Source organism: Alligator sinensis, unplaced genomic scaffold, assembly GCF_000455745.1.
Source record: "Alligator sinensis unplaced genomic scaffold, ASM45574v1 scaffold150_1, whole genome shotgun sequence".
NCBI lineage: Eukaryota > Metazoa > Chordata > Crocodylia > Alligatoridae > Alligator > Alligator sinensis.
Window position 1 is genome coordinate 4,307,056 of NW_005841840.1, and position 26,165 is coordinate 4,333,220.

At 41.5% G+C, this 26,165-nt stretch overlaps 1 protein-coding gene across 1 annotated transcript in view; it reads right to left on the reverse strand.

Moving 5' to 3' along the window:
* Window positions 1-6,368: 6,368 nt before the first annotated feature.
* ANXA5 (annexin A5) overlaps window positions 6,369-26,165 on the reverse strand; it is a 33,730-nt gene continuing 13,933 nt past the window's right edge. The window contains exons 4-12 of the mRNA XM_006015616.3: window positions 25,029-25,142; window positions 22,782-22,872; window positions 19,905-19,984; window positions 18,744-18,800; window positions 13,032-13,125; window positions 11,186-11,281; window positions 10,051-10,109; window positions 7,825-7,947; window positions 6,369-6,997 (exon numbers count right to left, since the gene is read on the reverse strand). Coding sequence (XP_006015678.1) covers window positions 6,935-6,997; window positions 7,825-7,947; window positions 10,051-10,109; window positions 11,186-11,281; window positions 13,032-13,125; window positions 18,744-18,800; window positions 19,905-19,984; window positions 22,782-22,872; window positions 25,029-25,142 — 777 coding nt within the window. The 3' untranslated portion in view covers window positions 6,369-6,934. The remainder of the gene's footprint in view (window positions 6,998-7,824; window positions 7,948-10,050; window positions 10,110-11,185; window positions 11,282-13,031; window positions 13,126-18,743; window positions 18,801-19,904; window positions 19,985-22,781; window positions 22,873-25,028; window positions 25,143-26,165) is intronic.

Sequence of the window (26,165 nt, forward strand, 5' to 3'; positions counted from 1 at the left end):
TATCAGGAAATACTAAGTAAGCAGCCTTAAAAAGCAGACCCTTTTAGGTGGATTAGCTTGGGCACACAAAGCTAAGGCACCCAAAAGCGCTGCTCGCTTTCTGAAATTCTGCCTGAGATTTAGGTCTACAAGATCCTTTAGGTTAGTTCATTAACCAAATCTTTTAAAAGATCAATGAGCATCAGTCCATGATAGGCATCAGTTTCACTTCATATTAAATCTCTTGAGCAGTGAAGAAGTGACAAGCTTTATAATACTCTGAGTTTTTTAAGGGAATGCCATTTTCTGATATTTTCGTGGTTAGTTTTATTTTAAGAATTTTTTGTATGTCAATGACCTCTTTTCATGACATGTCTCAAGGCAAGGTCCTAACAGTATTGACTGTTTTGTTGTGTTTATTAATCACTTCCCTGGGGCACTTTTTGATTGTCCATTGAGGAAACCCATAAAATAGAATTTCAATTGAATACTTCAGTTTGGACAAATAAAGTACAATATATAGATCAAACCCTAGAAAGATTACACTACAGATATCACAGTAAAACAACTAAGAAGAAATATAAGCTAGAAGTGTAACTAAATAGGTAAGCCTTAATGCATAAAAAATACTCAGTCTGGATCAGTAAAACCACTAATGAGAGTCTAATGAAGGAGGAGGAGGAGAATCTTAAGAGGTGGGAGTCTTTTCTTGGAAGACAGCCACAGCAGATCAGTTTTGTGTTACCCATGCATGGAGCTGTCAGCAGTAAGCTGTCTGTAGTTTGTCCCTACTATCTTGAGGAAGTAACAGACATTGACAAGTAACAAAGCACATTCTTTAAAATGGTGCTTATGGTGTTAATGGAAGGACACAATTTGATACAACTAAGTCTAGACATCATAAATTGTTATTGCAACAGATGTACAAGCGCTATCACTTAAACTTCATGGTTAGGGACAAAAATTACACATGAAACCAGGTCAAATTTGCAACACAACCAAAGTTCAGTGCACATAAACTCGTTTCAGAATGGCCAAACCAGTTTAAGATAAATCTGGAAGAACATAGCATCAGACTTATCTTGAGTTGGGAGGGGACCTGGGACAGAAGTATGATAGACTGGTTTAACTTAAATCAGTTAACTCACAGTCCTCCAGCATCCCTGGGTGCTTTGCACCTCCCCCACAACCGCCCCCCGCCACTGGGCAAGTGGGTTGACCTTGGCTGCTGTCTGCTGCAGCCCAGCAGGGCTGGTTCTGCCCCCGGGCTGTCAGAGTTGAGGCAGCAAAGCAAAGCCTCTGCTCCCTGGATTGCATGTACTTTCAGCCCGCTGGGGATCCTTCAGGCAATGGATGGGGTGGCAGGGGAACAGAGCCTGGACCCACAATGGTCTGTGAGGGTTGCCCCCTCCTGCAGCTGGGCCAGGGTCTGCCCACATGGGTGAAGCTGCACATCTGCGGGTGGTGGTTTCCCCACCCCAGCTCAGGTCCCCTTGTCTCATGCTCCCCGCCCTTCCCCCATGTGAGTCTCGAGCAGTTTAAGCAACACTGCCCCACCATACTGCTACACTTGTTGGTTGCCACTCTCCATTTAAATAAATATCACTAATGTGGAGGGCACCAAGGGCACGAAGGGTAACAGAAAAACTACTCACGTTAACTGCAGTCACATGTATATCTTTTGCTGTGTATATGTCTAGTAATAACCAGGAAGGGCAGGACAGACAAATGGGTCATCAGCAAGGCACTCTGTAAAGTATTAAATAATAGATAGCACTTTTCAGCACTTTATGTAATAATGTAATAGACTGCAAGTGGGTCAGCGGTTGAATACACACTAGAACCTGGCTCATTTGTATTTGGGCAGTTTGCAACCTACTTTCATAGCAGATTCCTGAATTAAAGACGAGCTGCTCAGATATTTGCTATGGCTCTTACTTCAAAGGTCCCTGCTTCCCCATTCAGTTATGGATCACAGCAGTTCTACACAGCTAATCAGAGAAATGAGGTCCTATGAAATGAAGGCTGAAGTGAACAGCTGGAGCACCTCAGCAGTTCTGCACTGTTGTTAGATACAGCTATATACACTTCTCACCAGTTGGAAAAGCCTCATCTGCATAGAGATAAGAAGAACCTAATCCTGCAAAGTATCCAGGTTTTACTGTGTAAGCTTGAAAGGCTATTAGCATGACATCTGGACTTTAATTTAATTGCAATTCTGCATCTTGCGATTTCCATCAGGCAAGTCCTCCACCAAGGAATTAGCTATTGTCTGAAACATACTACTTACTTAGCAACACCAACTGCGTCACCCTCACAAAATGCAAAGGATTTTCATGATAGAAAGGAAAAACAATTGATTTGTCTCTAGGAGAACTTACGCACATCATCCTGGTAGTTTACATGGCATTTCAGGAAGTTCTCCATTACAGAACACCAGTCCAACTGAGAGTCTTTACAGGACAAATTACCACATCATCTCACATGTACCATGCTCCTGAATATTATACACACCCTGATTTTTACATACGGCTTGAAGGAATATAATTCTTACCATGCAGGACAGGTACCGTATACTGGGTCCAATCCTGAATGCTGGCTCCAGAGCCACATGCCTGACTGGACTCATCATGTCAGGTCCAGGACACGTATTGGATTCAGAGCCACGTGTCAGGTTGGACCCAGAGTGTCTAGTCTGAGACAACATGCTGGGTCTCAGGCTGCCTGCCAGTTCCAGAGCCACAATAAGTCAAACCCAGCATGCTGAATCCAGGACTATATGCTAGATTTGGAGCTGTGTGCCAAGTCTCTTCTCATGTGCTGGCTCCAGGATTATGTACCTGATCTGATTCCTCAAGCTGAATCTGGGACCACCCACTGGCTCTGAATCCTTGTGCCAGGTCTGACATCATACACTCACTCCAGGGCACATGCCAAATCCAGGACTGTGTGTGTGCTGGACTGTGTGCCAGGTCTGATCTGATATGTGGCTCCAGAGCCATGTGCAGGGTTGGACGTGGCCCACCAAATCTGGCCTTTTGCCAGGTCTGAGTGGGGACACTGGGGCCAGCCAGCCATGGATTGACCCCACATGCCAGCCCAATCTGGTGTGTAGATGTGGAGAGGTGTTCCCCACAGGTCCAGAAATTTGGTGGCAGGAGGAGTGGTAGCAATGTTAACTGCCATGGCTTTCAGAGTTGCAGCAATTAATGTTGCCACCCCTACCTTCCCCATGGGGATCCCTTTTCTTCACATATAAAGCACACACCAGGTTTCCCCAGCTGGTTTTGGTCGGGGTGGGGCAGGGTGCAAGTATATGTGATAAAATGTGGTATAGTAAAACCAGTGCCACCACTACATTTAAAATTGCCAGGGCGTTTCCCTTCTAACACCATTCTGAGTCCTTCATAACTTTTCCAGAATAGTCCAGGCCGTACCTTACTATTTTTAGGCTAAGCAAAATTATTTAGTAGATGGAGAACAACCCAGTAAAACCCACCCTCTTTCCCCACTGCAAAGTGTCCATATGATGTTTTGTAAAAACAGACAGCACTAAAGCAGCTGAGCAGGAATTTGCAGTTTGAGAACAATCCTCATTAACAAATGCATTGAACAATGTTGCTCAACCTCCAGCCTGCGGAGCCATCATCCAGCCCACAGGACTCCCCACAGGCCCAGGAATGTGGCAGCAGTAGCAACTAACACTGCTCCATCACCACCAAATTTCCAAGTCCCATGGGCCAGATGACATGGCCCCATGTGGCAGATCAGGCCAGCATGCAGGGCCAGAGCAAGACACCTGATCTAGGGCATAGGGTCAGGGTTGAGGCCAGGAGGGTAGGTCTGATCCAGCATATGTAGGGCTAGTGCAACAGGCCCAATCCAGAGTGTGGAACCAGGGCCAGGACCAGCATGCACAGTCGCTGTCAAGGCAGTGAGCCCAATCCAGCATGCACAAGGCTGGGGCCATGTGCCAGGTTGGGCCTGCACACTGACCCCACATTGTATTAGGCCCATAGACCAACCCCAGAATATTCATCCAGCCCACAGTCTGAAAAGTTTGGGCACCAGTGGCCTCAGCATTCTAATGTAAAATACCATATTTTCCCACATACATCTTGTCCCCACATATAATACATGCCTTGTTTTTGAAAGGTGACATGAAGAATTCCCCCACCCCGGGTTTTGGCTGCATAGAGAAAGGACAGAGCCTGATCTTCAGCTGACTCACCTCAGCTTAACCAAAGATGAATCCCTAGCTGCTACTGAAAACTGGTCTCCATGGGTGGAGCTACACCTCTGAGGCCCCTGCTACACATTACATAATATTATACAATTAACCAATTAACTGTTCAATAAATTTAGACTGGCCACACATGCAAAGTAAGACTGACCATAATTGCATGATAAGTACTTTGCACTTAGCTGGTTAATTGTGCAATAAATTTAAACCAGCAGCACGGGTAAAGTAATTATCACATGACAAAAGTGAGTATCCTCCTATAAAGAGAGCCAACCAGCTACAAAGTTAGCACTTGAAAATGTGTAACAACTCTATAGCTGGTTTCTATCTGGTTTTATTTTGCATGCGTAGCCAGAAGAGAGATAAAGAGGCTGTGAAATAGACTAAGAGAAGCTAGCAAACAGCACAATTGCCCTAGGAAAGTGTGTAAGTTGAAAACAATGAGCCAATAAGTCAACTGACTGCCTCAGCTACTTGCTGAGGATCAAAACAGGGTGCTTCTTTCCTGTGCAGAAAATCAGCTTCCCCACTTAATAAATGCACCCCAATTTTGGGGGGCTGATTTTTAGGGAAAAAGATGCATGTTGTATGCAAGAAGATACAGTATGGACAACAGCCTTTTGTTAAAGGAAAAGAGTATTGAACTCAGTAAAGAAATTAATGGTTCTTTAAGATCTGAGAGGCACTCAGGAACCATATTGCAACAGTCCAAACAAGCAGCTACCTAGGGAATATAAACAAAACTTCGTTCATACAATATGCAATAAGTATCTGTTAATAAGTCAAGATTTTTCTTGAAAATTGTTCTTAAATTTGGGTAAAGAGGCAAGCTAACAGTAAAGGGAGAAAGCTACTAAAGAGAGAGAGAGAGAACCTCAAAAAAGCTTTTTAGCAGATTCAATTTAATATATTTGTGTGTAAAAATAATGGTCACATTTTATATGGAAAACCAGGTACTTATCAGCAAAAATAGCATGCAATAGGCAAGGATTTCTTAGGGTGATATTGTTTATTAGATCTAAGAATAACTAAGAAACCCTTGCCCTTCATAATTCTTGGACCATCATGGCTACAACAACACTCTAACACTACCAAAAAAGTATGGCATGGTAATCATTTCAACCCATGTTTGAAAAGTTATATTTTAATATTAAATGGATTTGCTGCAAGTCAATCTCAACAGTAATTTTGGAAAAACATGGACTTTCCACAGTTGGTGTTTGTAATTGATGAGCTCAGTTTTGAACAGCGGTGTTGGATACCTGAAACAAAACCTATTTATCTGTTCTAATTGTTTATTCTCTCTCTCTCTCCTACACACAAATGCAGATTTGATTTGCAACGTTGCTCAGAAATGTTAACTTATGGCACTGAATTTAAAGCAAATCATGAGAGGATTTTGAAAACTCCCACCTCTTGAAAATCACAAACACCACCACAGAAAATAAAAAGAAAAGGAAAGACCTGGAACTCTATCATGTCAATACGTGGAACACATTTGGAAATATACATACAGTTCTCTGCACTTTATTTAGTGCACTCACTTCAGCCAGTATTAACTCTGTAGTCCAGCCACAAAACCACACACACAATTTAGCAAAATCTAAGACGTTGTTCAGAGCTCCTTGCTAATATTAGGTCCCCAACAGATGTTCAATTAAAGTCACAATGGGATCTGATCTGTGATCCCAACAGTTGTGCCTCCTGACATGCTATATGTACACAGCAGAAGCCAGAACTGTGGGATCAGGGATCAGATCCAAATTGCACCCTACTGCCCATGCAGGGGAGACCCAAGATCAATTAGCAAATTGGGTGTCCCCTGGCTTGGAGCGTCAGCCAGCTCATGAGAGCTCCTAGGCTCAGGAGTGCCAGTCAGCTGATTGGTGATGGCCACAAATTCAATTTAAGACATGATGCGAACCAGGCAAAAAGTTATTACAAGCACTTTGTGTAATAACCCTGTGGCTTATTCCCCGTTTTATCATGCCATTAATTGTATGTTAATCATGTCTTAAGTATAATATCTTCCAGGGGCCTTACTACTAAAAACCCTGTAGACGCTGGGAAAATATTTAATGATATATCAAAAGGAACAATTCCACTCTGTTGGGGATAAAGAACCCTTCAATGTTCATCAAAACACGTGTGTGTTGAGAAGGGCAAAAGTTTATTGGTCCATTACATCTCCAATGACAGCTCACAATGTTAGTTAGCAATGTTATTTTAATAGCACCGGATAGGATATATAAAGAATAATTTTCCTTCATTCACAATTTTAAAGCTTGCCTAATATTTTAATGGAAATGCAGTGAGCGGAGTAAGTGAAGTAAAAAAAAAAATGAGGTTCAATTCTATTTCAGTTCTTCTTGGAATGTGTTGGGGGTTTTTCCCCCCAAAGTCAGCAAAATATCTTGAAAGAACCAGATTCTTAGTTTAGTGCCCAGCTTCCATGAAGAGGAGAACACTTGCATATTCATAAAAGGCACTTTAAAAATTCCCGGGGGTTGGGACACACAGACTTCTACTTGGATGGCAGTAGTAAGAGAGACTGTATAGCACTCACATAACAAGATGCCCATTTTTGACAATCATGATAATGGTGTAAGTATAAGCAGCCACAAAGCATTATCATACAAGAACAGAGCAAGACAGGGTAATTGCAGGGCTGCAAGGCAAGAGCAGGATGAATTCTTCATGTCACTGATTGCATCAGTCATCCTCTCCACCACAGAGGAGCAAGAGTGCTTTCCTGTAGTCCCCAGATGTATCTTTCTGCAAATGGGATGATTAGTCAGATGGTGAGTCACAAATATACTTAAGGGGAAAAAATGAGTCCTATGAAGCACTCCAAGAAATGACTGAGTTTTCCCACCCACAGGAAATCCGTCTGTCTGACTATCAGTTTAGGAATGACACAAGGAGTTTATCTGCCCAGTACTGGGTTTTTAAACATACTGGCTTCTCGTTCAAAAGTTTCTGAAAGATTTATAGTTGCAGTACTGGAGCTGGACCTCCTACTGCATGTAACTATGTCAGCTCTTCCACTTGCAAACAAACCAACCAACCAAATCCACTTTATGCCTAAACCCCTGCGATCTTTACTGGATGTATTAAAGATAAGTCACCAAGGACCTGATCCCACTTCCACGGAAATTAACGAGAAGTGGCCACTGACTCAAGCAGAAAAGAGCCTGGTTTCTTGTAGCAAAGTCAAAAGCAACTAAACCCTACAGACTAAGGACTGTGCAATGAATCTGAAAATCTGACTTAGGAAGGAAAATGGGGAGGATCATCTATATGAAAAACATTCCTGCAAATGTTGCATCACAGAAATGAGGTTATGACTTATATTTCACAACTCTGACTTGAAAAATAAATACATGGTAACGCTGAAATAACCCATCCTCTGGAAGTCCTACTATCTCCCTTTCTAATACATGAGCTCCAGTTATGATTTTGCTTTCATAACTGCCATGGAACTTTCCCCTTGGGACGAGCATAAAGAGAAACTATTCAACAATTCAACATTTTTCTTATATCATAACTACACTCTCTAACTGCTTCTTTGCCAGTGAAATTAAATTGAAGTTTTTTTTTACCTGAATCATCTGGTACAAGGATTTCGCAAAGTTCTTTCTTAGTTCACGTCTAATGTCCAGCATATCAATTTCACTTCTTGAAACCATGATTCTGATCAAGGTATCATCATCAGTACCAGCTCCCTATTTTAAAAAGGGTTAATATTATTTTAAAACATTCATTTATATTCAATGTGTGGTCTAAACATTCAGACTACCCCAAATGATCTCGAGAGGTCCCTTCCAGCCCCTAACATCCATGAAATAGAAATGCTACAATGCAGTGGTTATTTTATTAGTGCAGAATGTTTTCGGATTGTACCACAATGTGTTTAAATGGTAGTGTAAAGGAAGGGGCTGATCCTGTGTGCACTGAGCTTCTACAAAGTATGCTATATTTAACACCTCCTAATGCATGCTCCCTACTTTGTAGCTTCAGATCATGACTGCCCAGATTCATTCAGCCCCCCAAATGAAACACTATGGGCATTTTCACATGTGTAAGCACTGCAGCGCTGCGTGCTTTGAAAAACACCCAGCGCTGCAACACTTGCAGTTGTTTAAGTGGCGAAATGCATGTCAGCGCTGAGAAAATGGCAGTGGCGCGCTTTTGAACTAAAACACCTCAGAGGTGCTTTAGTTCAAAAGCATGCCACCACCATTTTCTGTGTGCTGATGTGCATTTCACCACTTATACTACTGCATGTGGTGCAGCACAATGCACGTCAACTCACATGTGCAGCAGCCTCAATTAATTGAGTTTGCCCCAAAGCAGTGGATCTCCAGTGCGTGTCAGGACAAAAAAGTATGTGTATAAATGCCTTGTGGTATTTGCATACCAGGATCAGCTTCATCAATCACCCTTGAGAAATGACTGTTTAAATAAAAGTAGATGCACAATACAATGATGACTAACCAAGTAATGCAATTGCTGCACAGATCTGAATCACTGGTTGAAAACTGCACATTTACAAATGATCCAACTGCTCATTAAGAAGGGAAACTTCAGAACTTTATTTTAATTAAGCAAGAAATCTCTTCTCCAAATTGGACTTTCTGCTCAAAAAAGGTCTCAGCAGGTACGCCTACACGAGCTGTTTACTGCTGAGCTGACTAATTAGCTCTGCAGTAAAACATCACCCAGCAGTAAACTAATTAACTCTGCCATAGGATAGTACTGTCAGATGCAAGCATGGTGGAGTTATTTACTCCACTACAATGCATGTGTAGATGCTGATGGAGCTAGCTGGGGCACAAGGGTGTTACAGCGCGGGGGCTGCTTGCCGGCGAGCCCCACACTGTAGCACCCTTGTACCCCAACCAGCCCCTTTACAACACACTGAGCCAGGTTGGAGCAGCCCTGGGCTGGCAAGTTGATCCCCAGGGTCCCCTGCCAGCTGGGGCTGCTCCTACCTCAGCTCAGTGTGCTGCTCTCCCAGGCACATGTGCAAAAGTGGAGCCTGGGAGCAATAAACTGCATTCATAGCATGTTTAGATATGCCCAGTGAGTTTCAGTGCTGATAAATTATTCCAGACAGCATCCTGACATCTTACCCACTTTCTCCTCAATGAACCATGTTCAACACGAGCAGTGGCACCATGCTGTCCCATAGATACAGCACAAAATTCTGGCTGTATACTCTCTCCTTAACTTTCACTCCCATTTTCTATGCCCTTTGAATCATGAAATTTTTGGTTGTGAACAGTAGGGATTCTCACGGTATTCATTTAAATGTTTTAGCTGAATGCCATATAGTTGTCCTCAAGTTATGTCCTGATCAGAAGCCAAGGATGGAAAGCCACTGATAGAAAGCCACCTTTGTCCCTCCCTCTCAGCTGTGAAAGCAGCAACAGTCCAGTATAGGATTGCAGTCTTTGTATTATGCCAGATTTACGATTAGTATTAGGAAATTCTGTTGCTGAAGTTGGAAATTAGGAAGTGAACATCCTAATTAAAGGTCCTATGGATTTTTTCCAGATAGTGAAGTGTTTTTGAATCTGCTCATTGCTTTGAAGAAAGAATTACATTCCTGAAAGAGAAGATGGTTCCCAATGTAAAAGCCGTGCTATTATATTCTACCAGTCTTCCTTCTTTAATATTTCTTCAGAAGCTTATTAGTTTGGTATAGAATACTGTGCACATGCCTACATGTGCAAATCCTGTGGGGTGGGTTTACTCTAGTGAAATAGGGCAAGTGAGAAAGGGTCCCTTGGAAGGGGCACATAATGTGGAAAATAACTCCTTACCTTCATGGAGTAAAAGAGGCATTCAGCAAAATAGGCAGGTACGTTTCGGACACATTTCACTGAGGAAACAAAACATCAATATTCAGTTTCCATTAAACATAGATGGCAATCCTTTACAGGTGGCAAGAGGATTTAGTGGGATTTAAGTTTCTAGCTCATTGACTCCAGGTAAGGAATGATCATTTTAGATTCAATACCTAAAATTTAGACCTAATAAATATCTTTCTGCTAGTCTTGAGTTCTAAAAGTTGGAATGCATTTTTTTCCATTAGCAATACAGATCATGCTAGCCACATTTTACTCTGTTACAAGGATAACAGCACATTCTGCTCAGTGGGCTAGCAAAGATGCACACAAAGGCAGAATATTATCCCACAATTAGATTTTGGTAAACTGCTCCTAAGGATGCATGACTGTACAAACTCCAGTTCACTCCCTCATAGTTGCCCAAAAACTTACTTTCTGAAAAAAGGAAAAAAGATATAAATAACATAGCTGGTAGCCAGCAAGAGGATGAGCAGCCCCTCTGTCACCACAACTACATCTTTTAAAATCAGCAATCATGCTAAGATTTTTTTGTTCTGGGGTGCACTGAAGGAGGCTGTATCTTCAGTGCCTATGTCTTAGACAACTGAAACAGCATTTTGAAAGTTACTGTGAATACTGCTGGACTGCATGAGGATGGCAACAAGAATTAGTGAGTTAATCCCTTCTAGTATCAGGAGATTCTAGAATTTACATCTCTGACTTGAAAACAGAGGTACCAACTTCACCAAGGCTGCTAATCAAGTTTCCCAGCACTGCTTTTTCCTTTAAACAGGAGTGTCAAGCTCACCATGCCCCCTAAACCAGATCCAGCCTATGGGGTCACTGCGAGCAGCATCTGGACAGGGCGATGGCAGTCACAGGGGTTAATACAGCTGTTGCTAACCTGTCTGCCACCAACACACACCTCCACACTTAATTCCCAGCCCCTCTGGGAGTCCCACAGGCCAGATGACAGCTCTGTAGGCCAGATCTGGTCCACAGGCCATATGTTTGACACCCCTGCTTTAAAGCAAGTGCCATGTCATGTTTTCAGAGCTCACCTTGCAACTCTTCTAAACAGTGAATCAGTAGTAGGATTGCTAATTACCAACAGCAAGAAGCAGCTTTTCCAAATCACCAGAGGTTTCCCGGTCAATGGTTTCTTCAATTTGAAAGCCAGAAATAGTCATGTATTTGTCAAACACTGAAAAACAGGAAGTGTACAGATATACAAAATGTGTGTGAGAACATGATTTCTCTGCCTTTTATCCTTCAGAGCCTATGCCAATTTCATCATTATATATAAACTGTTCAAATTCTATTCTCCAGATGCTCTTACCCTGCCTTATTATAACTATCCACTTCCCAGCAATCTGCAATAGTACTATACAATTTCACTGGGAAAAGGGTAGGGCAAGTATTCTCCAAAGGCCTCTGATAATATCAGTCAACATCTTGGCCAGCGTGGGCAATTCACTCAGGTATGATTAATAATGATATCATCTTAAAGAGACCAGGCACCTCACTGCTGTACAAAACATTCACCTCCCCATACAAATACTTGATAGCAGTGAGTAGGTGCAGTGATCTCAGAGATCTAAAAAGTCAGGTTGTCCACTCTTCTCTCTACTGACTGCTGTCTATTTCAGTGTACTTCACAGCTTTTATTACTGGCCAAGGCCTCATGCTCCAATATTAGACCTAATCTCAAAAACTAATGAAAGATTCTGGAGATTCATGAAGTCAGGCTAACCTTTCCGGAGGGATAAAAGGCATCTCAGAGACTAAATCGCTCATCTGAAATAGGGGAAAACCCATTTTCATCTTCACTGCCTTTGAACTGAGTGTGTTAATTTGTATACAGGGTCACCAAATGCACATCAATCCCTTCACAAAGTCAACAAAAGCCAGAGGACCCTGGTCTCCAATATTCTATAGCTGTCTGGCAAATCATTCTGTAATCAATAACAAATTTTTCCTCCAACTTAATTCACTTAGTTAGAAATACATTTGCTTTACTATTTAACTATATTTATTTTATTTAAAAAGCCTAATTGCTAGTATCGGCCTTCTAAGAGATAGAAAATGTAAGGGTTGTGCGGAAGTTTTGTTGCATCTAATTTACCCCACGAGGAAGAGGTAAGAATAGGTTAACAATGAAAAAACAAGAAATAGTACAGAATTAGAAGCAGTAAGCAAGCCACGGTATAAGCAGGCAAGGCTTTCAATTACATTTTTTTCTATTCACTTCTGCAATCAACTTTTACGTATGTTTAACTTTAAACTTGAGTTGTTCCACTGGAGTCAAGTAACATTAGATACATTTGTAAATTTCAGCATCCTCCTTTGAAAATTTATATTTCTACAGTATTTAGCACTATCTGGGGTGTCACAAAAACGAAATCCGGTCTCAATTTACGGAGGATGAATTACAAAAATCAAATCAGATTTGCAAATCCAGTGAATGCAAAGGAAATGTCAAGCAAAACCTTCCAATCAGCATTTCCCAATCTTATTTAGCACATCTTTCTGCCAAACAGTTTGATAAAACAGATTCACACATTTAGGGGAATCTATGATGTGGAGAGAGCGCACACGTGAAACATGCATTTTTTTCCCCTAAAATTGTTGTTCAGAGCTGGATCTCCACCAGAGCATTATGACTTAGTCATCAGGGAATTCAAGCACCACTTATTTTGCCTTGATTTCTCTCAATAGAAACAAAGAATATGTTCCTAAAGACACAATCCAGTTGTCCTTCAGCTCTACCACGTTTTCCCACAAACTATAGCTTGCCCTTACCATTTTCCATGAGATAGAGGTGAGTGGAGAGTCAAATGGACATGAAACAGCCACAAGATCAAGTCACTCAAAATATCACCAGCACCCAGCATATTATCAAAGATGAGGTTCTAGTTTAAGGTCTCCCATTCTAGTTGAACCATTTTACTCACCCTTCCGTAAATGTGAGACACTTCGAGTTCCCAAGATGGTGATGAACTTTTCTTCATCTGTTCCCCATTTCAGCTCTCCAGCCTTAAACAAGACCTGTTATAAATTCAAGAAACCAGAACAAAGTTATTTCTACACAGGCTTACTTGAAGATCTCAAGAGTCCATGGAAAAAAATAAAATAAAAAGCTGTTGGGGGTGGGAAAACTTAAGTGACATGTCCAGAAAAGAAGGAGAAATTTGAGGAGGCATCTTGAAACACATCTCAGGTCTCCACTGCAGCTACCCAGGTGATTCCTTCCACCATTTTCCAATGCTACCTCCTCTTTTACTTTTGTCCCATTTTTAGGTTTGCTGTGTGAGCATTACTTCCACTTTCATTAATCCCTTCATACCCTGAGATACATTGCATCTGTTTATGTGAAGCAGGATTACTATTGCAGAAAGGTGCACATTAAATTAACATAAAGTCAAAGTCTGTCAGCAAATACATTTTAAAGACTTCAACATAAGAAAGTTGCATCTAGTCATTACAATTACTTCTGGTCTAGACCAACTTTCAAGCTGCCCCCCTATGAAATCAAAGCCTTCCTATGAACAGATTTGATTCCCATATGGCTGCAAATCCAGGTCATGTCACTGAAGTTTTCCCAGCTCCAAGAGAAACTTGTTGTTATGAAAACTTTACAAAATAATTTACTGATGGTGTTGTAAAGAGCAAAGTATAGGGCCAGAATGCAGATCTGGCTAAGGTAATGATTACATAATACTCATATCAGAGAAATAAATATTTTCTACTAGGGCCTGAAAAGAGGTTGATATAAACACAAGCCAAAACACGCACATGCCACAAGTACAGGTTCAGCTATAAGGTAAAGCTCTCATATTCCCACACCATTGGCGTCATGTCTCTTATCTTATTTATGACCCTCTGAGCAAACTCTACCAACCAACAATGATCTAGTTCTTAAAGTTTGCTCATTTGATATGCCTTCATTTGATTAAAAGTAAGTGTTTTCTTCTAGAGAGTTTTGCAATACATCTGCGATGTAGCCCCTTCTACTGGCCACTTCAGACCCGGGTATGGCAGAAGTCTGGAGGCTGACACAAGCCTATTCAAAGACTGAGATGCACAATCTACCAATAGAAGAGAATTCTCTAATATTATTTGTACCCCTCCCCAAAACAACTACATAGTTTAGTATAAAGGCAGTTTCTATCTGGAATACAGATCTCACTGTAGGTGCATCAGCACAGCTGTGTGAGAAGCATCTGTCTATACAAGGGGCTCATGCCACTATGTCTCTTCCTTGACGAGCATTAAATTTCACTCAAAAAACAATATTTAGAGAAGAAAAAACATCCTAAGTATCAAAGCATTCTGAGTCCATATGACTGCTCTCTGAGTCAAAATCTCTAGTATGGGACCCAGAACTGTTGAAAGTATAGAACAGAGGTCCTCCCAGTGATCAATAAAGGTCCCATGCCATTTTATGCAAGAGTAAGGTCATTAACCCAATCACCCTGGTCAAATTCCATATGCTTAGTTACATTCTGCCAACTTTAAAATCCTGTGAGGTAAAAGGCACCAGTATAAACATTAACCCCCTAAGTATGCAAACCTCATCCATAAACTGCACTCAGGCCAGAGTGGGAAACATTAAATTATTGTTATGCGTATAATAGATCCTACTTTGTTTCTCAATCATGGGCATTATAAAATGAATTCTCCAGGTACGACATCATGTCAGTTTGGTTTGGGTTAGGATCCTTCATAAAATGTAACCACCTGCTCTTTCCTGAACTAAGATTTAATACTCAATAAATCTTTCTGAGTAAACAGGCTTGCAAACAGTGACAGGTATTTATGGATGAAGCTAGAAATATATGTCAAGCCACGTGCCATCAGATACCTTTACTTCAGTATGAATGAACATTATTAAGTGTCGAAATGGCTTGTTAATTATCTCATTGCAATCCAATCTTAGGAAGGTGAAATGAATAATTCATCACTAATTACTCCAAAGGAACTCTGTTGTACTTATAAACTTGACATTAAAATCTTGAAATGCTTGAAGATGGGTATGTGCCATTGATTTAACTGTATTATTTAATGGTTTAGCCTGCACTGCCATGCAAAACTTATTCTGTGTTATAATCGTAGAATCTATTTCGGCACCAAGTGAACAGGTGTCTTCTTGCCATGGGCAGTGTCAATAGTCAGGTAGGACAGGAGTCAGCATCCTACAGCCCACAGAGCCAGCCTGGGGCATTTCAGCAGCACTGCACTGGCAGCAGGGTGTTTTGTCTAAGCAGCAGGGAAAAGTGCTAGCTGCAGCAGTGCACGTGGGGAGCGGTGGCTTCATCTCCAGCTGGGTTGGAAGTGTCCCATACTCAGCATTGAGCTCCATTAAAGCAGCCCCCTCACTGCAAAATGTTGCTGCCCTCTGAGGCAGTGGTCACTCTATGGCTTAATGCAAAGCAAGTAAAAGCAGTGTTGCCTGGAATCCTGTGGGTGAGGAAGAGGGCCTTGTAAAAATGGCTCAAGGCAGTCAACGGCTCAAAATTTAACAAGCAGGGGGCTGTTTCTGAGCTTTAGGCTCAGTGCTTGCACATAGAAGAGATATAGGTAGCTGCTGTTCAGTAGTATTCAAATAAACATAGGTTTTGCCTAAGCAGAGAAAAGACTTTAGATTCTGTGCTATAGTAGTTAAGCAACCTGCTTCCCCAAGCAATGGGCACCATCTACAGAAGCAGAGTGCAAATGTGTGTTACCAGCATGCTGGATCACCACTCAAGGAGGCTGGAGGTTTGGCTGGAGGCCTATTTCCTAATTTTCAAGGATTTAAATTTTGCCAAACCGAACGCTCCGGAATGATGCCATCAGGAAGTCCTAATCCTGAGCTAACCAAGTTTTCAGGTAATAGATCCTCCTAGAGTTTTTTGTTTTTAATTGGAAAACAATGGTTGTGGAGGCCTGGTATGAACTTCACTTAAAAGGTAAAAGATGCTCTTCCCTCTTCTTGTCCAACTTGACATTGTAGAATGGAGACAATGTTCATACACAGCAAAGTCCATCGGTGCCGGTGAGAAAACACACATACTCAGTTTATGCTTGAAGAAATCTCATCAATTTGATCAGCATGAATGTTAAAGTAACTACAGCGCTTGACAGAAGACTTGTGCCCCCTCCCTCTTCTTTCTCTACCCTTATTCTCCATAATTCCGCAAAAGACAGCCTCAACTCAAAGTTCCAGTAAATCCTCTTACTCCACTTTAGAAGCCCTTCTGGGTATAACGTTGTTCTTTGCTGTCTGACACCTTGTGCTGCAATGGGCACATATTGCAAGCAGTAGCTTACTGGAGAGTCACATGCTCCTGTGGTTAGGTAGCTTGCACTAAACACTGAGCCAGGCCCCTGACCCCCACAAGGCAGTCCCTCAGGCAGAATGCCAGCCACTATTTTGCCAGGGATTTACAGCCACACCCCTAACCCACCCTCTTTGTGTCCTGTAAACATCTCCTCTGGGTAATGTGCACCTTAATTTTGCATGGTCTGGCTTTCTGAAGCTTAGATTTATATTACATACAGGGTCACCAGCTCATGTGGGGAAAAAAAGGGGACAAATGGATGCAGAGGAAAGGAAAAATGTGAAGTTGTGAAGCTCCCTCTTGGTTTCATCCTCCAACTGCCCCCCCGCATAGGGTCCCACTTTCCTTTCTGGCTTTAGCCCTTCACTCTATTCCCACTTATCCCCATTCCCTTCACCAAGGCAATGAACTCCTTTCAACCTATTACATACCTCACATCTCTTCTCAATCTCTCTCTTCTCCCATGTGAAATTTCTTTTAAAAAGAATTTGTGTGACTTCTAAATTATTTATCATACTTGGACTGCATTCCCCCCAAATAAAACTCCTCTTAACAGCAGAGAGTGCCCAGAATTTATTCTCAGATTTCTTCTCAAGGTAGATTCTGAACTTATAACACCTGGATCTGACAACACAGCTAAAGGCCATAGCCCATCCCTTCAGCCACTTGCATCATGGGAAATCTAAGAGGGCAGGAACCCCCCTTCACTAGTTATATTATATATATGCACACTACAATCTGTTTCACACACAGGTATTTAACCTGGGCTTATCTAAAGAAACTAGCTTTATTTTTAATTACAGTTACAATATTACTTCCCAAAGAAGCTATGGGTAACAAGTCAGTTTTAAGTAATACTGTACGTGATTCAAAGTTAATGATAGCAGGGTTGGTGCTATGCTAAAATAAGGCAATTAACTTAATCAAAGAGCTGAAGGAGGTTACACTGATTTCACCCTATTGGACTGTAAACTAATAGTTATTTATAATGATGTAATGCCCAGTCATGAATTAGGCTCCTCTGTGCTAGGCTCTGTACAAACATAGAATACTAATTTTAGTTTCATTTTAGATTCCCATTTTAATTTAGATAAAATCATCATGTTTCCTCATGTAGATAAGGCTAAACAAAAGTTCACATGCCGGCATCACTTCAATTAGAGACCCAAATAAATCTTTGTACTTGGGCCTGGTGCTTTGCTCCTTGCTTTGACTATGTAAATCCATTTAGAGATAAAACCTGGCAACAGCTTTGGCAGACAGGAAAACAATTACTTGATTAACATCCAGTGTCTAGTTTCTATAGAGCTGATTTTGAAATATAATAGGAGGGTGAAGTCTTCTGGATTTGCAAAGTTCTCCTAGGAGGCGGCAACAGAAAATGGACAAGCATTTTGTCAGTACCTTTGCTAATCTTGAATCTCTGGCAGAAGTATATTTTACTCATCTTGTACTTTACATTCCTTACTTGTTTTCTTTTCTGACTAATCTAAATATACATTAATCTGCCTAAGAAGATTTTTAGCCCAGCACTGAAACAGCCAAAGTGCAACACACTTTTAAAGAGCTCTGTAATCCAACTGCTGAAATTCAAACATGTTCTATAATAACAAAACCAGTCTGATCTACCAGATGTTACTATTTAAATTGCTACTTTGCTCCTACTCCTCCTTTTCCTGTTTGAAGTACTAGCCCAGCCATGGAAAATACCATTCAGCTGCAGCAGTATCCAGCTCCGTGGAACACTTGGCACAGTCACGTCTGCAGCTGGGACTGCCATATGGTGAAAACAAAGCAGCATAATTTGGCTACTATCTCTTTTTAGAACTCCACCTTTGAGACAGCTCTAAGTGAATAATGCAAATATTGCATCATCCACTACTTCACAAGGGCCACATCAGTCTTCTATGTAGAAATGGGCTTGAATCAGACTTTAGTGAATGAAATGAAATGCCTCCAAACTTTGCAAAGTAGTCACCTGAGAATCCACGAGGTTAAACATCCACTCTTTGTAACACTCCCTTCACTGTACTATTTTAGGCATCTCATTTTATAATTGGCAACATGGTAAATATACATTCATTCTCTTATGCAGATTAATGTATATTTAGATTAGTCAGAAAAGAAAACAAGTAAGAAACGTGAAATCTTGGATACTTAAAATCTAAATATTTGGCTTTCACCACCTCTATTTGCACATCTTTTACCATAGAAGAGCAGCTAAATGTACTTCCACAACAATTAGTTTTCACATCTGGGCCCCACTTGTGCAACCCCTTTTTTCTTTTATATTAAGTAGTAAGATTTCCTGCCAAAATAGGGTAGGAAAAGATGTTCACTTACCTGAGCATCTTGCTCAACTAGACCTGCATCAATTCTGCCATCAGGATCTCTATTAGCCTAAAAAGAATCCAAGGCACAAAAAAAAAACAAACCAAAAAAAATACCTCAGGGTTTACACTGACACTTTAGCCCAAAACAAAGCAATCCAACACATTTAATGTAAGAGTCAGAGATGAGACAATCATCAATCAGCCTTATTTCCCTTTCCACAGCAAGAACACAGACCACCATACCACATGATGAATTAAGTATTCTGTCTTCCAAACACCAGCGAAGTATGCGTCAAGAATGCTACTATTCAACAGCTTTTCAAGTACCCCATTATAAACAGAGAGTCTGACCTTTCATAGGGCATAACAAGGAAGAACTGAATCGTGAGACAGAGGAACCATAACTTCCAATAGACCCAGAGGGTCAATCTTGAGCCTTGATACGCCTCTTTGAGCAACTTAGATGGTTGCTCCATCCCTTATCCAAGATGGATAAGGGGAAGTCACAAATGCTTTATCAGTCTCTAAGGACCTTGAAAAATAACTGAGATGGGATCTTTGAAAAACAAATTTATACTCTGAATTACAGCTTTCCCTTGCTTTATGTGGGTTCTGTATGTGTGAATTCGCTCTTATGCGATGACCTTTTTTATACCAAAAATTCATTATATGTGAAGTAAATTCACTCTGTGTGATTGGTGTGGTAGAAACCCACAGTCAACTGCTTTGTGCGCTGTGGGAGTGACACACACCAAAATATAGGGTCCTGTGTGGATCTATGCTCCTCGCTCGTTGCCTGCAACACAGGTTTTTGTAGTTGCCATTCCCTTTATGGTAACATTACACACAAGCACAGGGTGGTGGTGAGTGTCTGCAGTTGGTCAGTACCAAAATCATCTTATAAAAGTGGTAGAAATCTGTCTGGGGGTGAGTACAGTCAAGGTCTTGGAATGTATCCCTATTTGTTACATTGTAAAGTGGGCTCCCTTTATGTGACTCTGAGCTATGTGCCATTTTCCAGGAATGCATGTACAGCATAAAGCAAAGGAAACCCATACTTCAGTATCAATTAAGGCTAACCCCAACTTCTGCAGTCTAACATGACAGTCTATTATGCACATGATCCTGTAAACACATGCAAGTGTCCACATGTGCGCGCACACACACTTACCTGAAGGAGGACCACCAGCATCCTCTGAAAAAAACCAGATGTTTCTCCTGTGATCTTATCTTCTAAGTCAGACTCATATTCTGTAAGAGATCAATATATGCCCATCACATTACACAGCTTTTCAGGCCTCTGTAAGGGAAAGAAATAGTTCCTTCACTGGTCCTTTCAAGGTGGCCCTGCATCCTATTCCCCATTACTTATAACTGCAGAATCCAATGGCATTTGCAAAGATGACAGAAGACAGAATCTTCAGCCTTGCGCCAACTTAAAAGTGCAACTAAAAGTCACAAGTCAGACCCAAGGTCAATCTCCATTTCCAGCATCAGGCTGAAATGATTTCAGGAATCTGACTATATACACCTTATTAATTCTGCTGGATGTTGTCAAGTCCACAGCTATAACCCCTTACAGTGATCTCCACTGTGTTCTTGCATTGTATTTCCTGTGCTAAGGAGAGATAGAAGTGGCACCTGTGTGTTTTGCTGCCAATTGTTAAAGACTATCAAAGAAGACACTTCCATGGACCTGGAGGAACAGACTTCCACCTTCAGCTTCCTCTGTGCAAAAATGAAGTTTATTTTCTACCTATGGGGACTTTTTACCATCTTTAATTTTCCCTGACCCTGAGGAAGGGAGCGTGTGCCCAAAAGCTTGCAGAAAAAGATAATCTTTTGTGATTTCTTAGTTGGCCTCATAAAAGGTATCATCTCTGAACCTAGAGTTCTAGAGTTTTGTATCAACAAATAAAGGCATTTTACCATAGCAGAACAATAGCTTAGCTTCAAGACAGAAAAATTCCCTCCTGCAGAAAGAAGAGTGGAAAATACCAGAGAGACAGAGAAAGAAGCATGAATTAAAGCCTTTAGAAACAGAGAGGCTGCGCAGATCAAGGACAAAGGTAAACAGGCATGCTGTGCGAGCAACTGGGAAAAAAAAAAACTTAACTGCCACACCAACCAAAGACAAAGAGAAGTCTAAGCTGCATAACATGGAAAGGACCTGAAAGGGCAAAAGGCAATCTGCAAAGAATGCTTTAGAAGAGCAAGGGAATAGAGTCTGAATAGCATGCAGAAGTGTCATTCTTCTGCCAGCCACGGAATGCCAATGGGGTAGAGTGCTGGGAAGTGTACATTAAGGGAAGCTCTGGTAGGTGGGGTTCAGCACCAGTCTTGTGGCTAATGGCAGCTGAACCATGAAACTCCTCTATCAAGAAAAGTTATGAGAGATGGAGACACTCAATCTTTTTTTAGATTCAAATTACCCTTTCTCCACAATTTTTCTGAATTCAGTGACACTGCTTGAAGACCACTGATCCTAACATTCCACAGAAGGTGTTTACATAACACAACCTTTCACACAAACCCAGTCAGCATCTGCACCACTGAGGAATTGTGTTTGGATCCAATTAACCCCATTAAGCTTCTGCTAATGGGGTCAGAGGCTGTAAGAATGCTTCCACATGTTATAGTAAGCTGTTTTTTACTGAAATGCTAAAAAGCAATTAGGAATGTTTCCCATCACTTAGAGCCATCTAAAGAGTAGCAATTCGGAGATAAATCTATGAAATTATTTATTACCTTGAAATGCATGGGCTTAGTCTGGAAAAGCTCATGCACCTAGGTGCCTTTCTATTACAAGGAAATTCACAGCAGTTGTGGGGGGGCTTTAAGTGTTATTTTCTGAGTACTGCTAAGGAAACTTTACTGCCAGGATGCTACAAGAAACCTTCAAGGGGACCACTTCTGCTACAGCCATGAACCCGCCTGCACACCTTCATTTCCAGGAAATGTGCCCTGAGCCAGACTAAGAACTTAATACAGTCGGGACCAGCCTGTCCTGTTGCGACTCCTTTCCAGCGAAGGAAAAAAATATCTAAAAACTGAACTGCTTATTATTAACAGTTACCACACACTGTGTGGTACCAATTTCCTTTGTCCTCATTGTTGAAATCCCTCCAGCCTGTCACAACCCAAAGGTGTGATTTTGTTTTGTGTGTGCTTTGGCACCACTGAATTATTTTCCCACCTATTTGTAGCTTTCTTTGCAGTGTCCATTTCTTCTTTGCAGCATAGAAATGCACTTTGCAAAGAGTTCCCACCATTTGTATTATAATTCGAGCCCCATTATTGGCTTGCGTGAAATTATTCACACGTGGCGGCCTGCGATTGGCTTGCTAGCCGTATAAAAGGCTTGAGTGGTTTCCGCCCAAGTTGGAGGACTCCACGAACACCAGGAGGAGGAGACTTCACGCTGTGTGAAGATCTCTAAGCGCTGCGGAGCCTATCGGACCCAGTGCATTTCAAGCAGGCAACAGGGGTCTGATCAGCCTCTAGCCTCTCCCCGTCGCCGAGCGCAATCCTCGACGTATCCCTCTTCCCTGCGCGCACAAGTTCCACGGAGCCTAGCAAACTTCGTGTCCGAATATTGTCTGAGTCCTCAAACGAGGATTTAAGCGGAGCTGTGCCTGGGAAACTGTCCAGCCTACACCGCGACCATCTTTGGTGTAAGTAAACAATCTTGAATCAACCATTAGGCGTCCGTGCCTAATTCTAGCGTGTCGCCTGTTTTCTCTGACCCAGCGTGCCCGGGCTGCTAGCCACAGCCCGTGCGGCGCGAAAAAGGGCCCGGATCGCTCCCGGCCCGCACACAGCCTTTCATTCTTCTGAATGAAACCAAGCAGGGGAAAAAAGCATCATATCCGAGTGGATTCCAAAAATAATGAAAAATACAGAACAAGACTAACTACCAGACATGTCCTTTTTTGCACACCCATCCTTATTTCTTCCCTCAACTCTCACTTATACGGTAAATAGACATTAAACATATCTAAAGAGGGATTAAAGGAAGACACAGACTCTGACCTTTACTGAACTTTACCTTCTTGATAAACTTGTTTTATACTCCGTAGCTCTGCAGGTGTCCTGGAGGCAAGAATTTCAGTCAACACCTTTTCATTAGTTCCTGCTCCCTACAGTAAGAGCATAAATAGAGAGCAATTAATAAAGCAATCAAGAGAAGTGATTACTGAAGAAATAATTCTAACTACAAGTATGTCTTGTAAACTCACAAGGGAAGGGGTAGCACAGTTTTCTTCTTACTAGTTTTGTACTTCTCTATTCAGAAATAAGGTTTAAATTTTTACTTACTGATCCCAATTCAAAGTGCAATAAAGATATTGTTATGACTTCTACCAACTCTAGATGAAGCCCTGAGGGCTCAAGCAAACCACACCTATATTTCACTATATATGCAACAAAGTTGGTAAATGCATTTGGAAAAGTGGATCAATAGTTCCTGATCTGATTCCTGGTGGGCCCCTTGTCTTCTAGAAGCTGACTAATATACTACATGCATGTACACAGTCAACCAGGAGCACAGTTACCCCATTTAAACTGTACTGCATTTATAACCAACCTTTTATTCACATCATGAACACATATTTTTAAAGATGAAATTGCTAACTCAGACACCAAAGTAATCTACTATAATTACAATATGAACAATACTCATTTTCCACCCTGCAAAAACAAAATTTATAAGTCAAGCCAACATATAATTTACCCCTCTTGGTTTTACTATCAATCCCTCCCTCCTACAACCCTCAGTTCTGCCAGTTTTCCTGGGCTTTCCATCTCAGCAAGAGGTGGCCTCTTATCAGTCAGGCTTGTACTTGTTTCTGTTAGATAAGTTACAAAAAATACCAGACTCCAAAGTCAGTATTTGGCTAAGTCACTATGCTCGGTGGGGGGGCAGACCCCTGATCATCAGTTTATATCACTAACTAGAGACTGTGTCACCAAAGGTCTTTGGTGTTTACATATAAATGTCACTTGGCCAGGCACTAGATGTTACCATGTCAAGTTCAACGTTTTCTAGTTTAATCAGCAGGTTCTACAAACAATTCAGGGACATCCACTTTCAACCACCCAGCCTTCAGAGCTAATGATGTTAGGAAGCTCTGGAAATAGTTATTAGAAAAAGAAATCTGGTCACACATGCCTGAATTTACAGACTGTAAGAAGAGAGGCATTAGCTTCCTAATTTACTCATCAGTCTAGCTTTCCCTAAAAAGGGAGAAATTGATTCTTCCATATATACTGACATTAAATAGCTCTAGGCATAGACTCCAAGTAAGTAAGACCTACTTTTAATTTTTATCTATATCACCAGTTTACAAGTACAGGCCACCCAGGAACCCACCAATTTCCGAACTAGTCCACTAGCCCCGGCTGGTCTGCAGAACTAACTCTGTCACAACGGTAAAACACTGCTGTCTTCAGGAGATGAGGCTGTTCACTAATGCCCCAGGTCAAGATTCTTTTAAGCATTTCAAGAGACAACATAATCTCCAGCTTTATGTAACTGCTTCATCTCTCTCCTGTAAATTCATCCACAATCAGATTTATGGGAGTATTAAAAACAGGGCTAGAGAAGTAGCATATGGAGCCAAATCAGGCCAAACAGCAGACTGGCTTGAAGAGATCAGTTTAGATCTCTACCGAAAGAGAGGAAGTGGGCAACAAGTACCAAACAGTGGAATAAGATTAAATATCAATTTCTCCCTCAGCTCCTGGTCGCTTATTGGTGCACAACAGTCTGCGTAGCCTCAGCTTCTATCAACAACTTAAGTTTGAGAACCACTGAACTAAGTGATAGCAATTGTCCACAACAACGTCAGGATCTACGTACACATCTGGGAAGCTCATATTTCCTAGTATACTTGCATGACAAAGGGATGCATGTCAAGCACTGAACTGAGCACCACAGCAAGCACTAGTTTAATAAATCACTGAAATTAAATACTACTGAACAGGACAACTCTTGGACTACACACATCCAAATGCCCACACACACACACACACAGAGCTTTCAATATCAAGCAATATTTTTCTTTGATAATACTGACATGTTTCTGAGTCTTGATTTCTACTCTGGCTGAATTATTTAAGTGAGTATTAAGCTATTAAGTAATAAAATTAAAGTTACAGACATGAGTAAATCAGTATGAGGTTCATTATTAACATTAATATGAAATCTTCAGTATAAAAATAGAAAAGTAGGATCTTTCTTAAAGTAATAAAATTGTAACAACAAATATTTCCATTTTCCCCCAGATCAGTTTACCTTAATAGCATGTTTCAGTTCATAGGCATCAAAAAGTTGTGCTGGTTTCATCAAAGACACCATCAGCTTTTCAAACTTGCCAGTCAGCTCTGATTTCAGGTCATCTACAAGGTCCTAACCAGCAAAAGAAATTATACTACAATGAATGAGGAAGGTAATTCCAGCAAAGGTTGTTTAAGCAATGTCTTATCACAACGATAAGACACTGTTAAAAATGCTCCTGTTAAGTATCTTTAATATAACTTATATATACATAATATAGCCTATAAATTAAAAATACACATTTTGGTGAACTTTGAGGAGTAAAATGATTATTTTAAAGAAAATCAGGATACTAACAGAATAAAAGTTTATGCATGCTAACTATTACAATACTTTAAGTAGTAGTAGGAGATTAGCATAATGGCTAGCAACTTTAGTATTTTTAAAATTGTTTAGCAACCCATGTTGAAGGGAGGAAGACAGGAGAATTTTTTTGGTTTTTAAAGGGAATGAGAGAGAGAAAAGAGAAAACCTTATCCCTTATCCACTGACTCTGAACTCTATTTCAAATAACAAGTAGTCAGGCAAATATTTAAAAGGATCCAGCAGTCCAAGAATAAGGATGAATTGTGTTGGTCTTAAACACACTTCTGATCCATCTGCCACAGGGGTGGGCAAAATACGTCCTGCAGGCCAGATCTGGCCCGCGAGGCCATTCTATCCAGCCCGCGGGGCCCCTAAAAAAATGTAGAAAATTAATATTTCTCTGCCCTTGGTTCCTGTCAAAAATGACAGGAATCAAGGGCAGTAGGACCCAAGGGAAGCCTGGTGCCCCCACACCGGGGGGGCCGCCCCCCCGGCCAGAACCCCCAGCCGTAGTTTCTGGGCTGGGAGCACGTGGCTGCCATGGCACGGGAAGCTCAGGTAAGTGGGGGGCGGGGGACCCCGGGCAGGGAAGAAGCACAGGGGGGAAGCAGCCCCTCCCTGCCCATGCCCGGTGCCCCACGCTGCAGCTGCTTGCAGCCCACGTGGGGCTGCCTGTGCCCACTCCGGACAGCCCCCCACGCTCAGCTTTTCCCTGGGCTCCTTCCCTGCACGGAGAAAAGCGGCCCCTCACCCACCCCATGGCCAGCGCCTCGCGCTGCAGGTACTCAC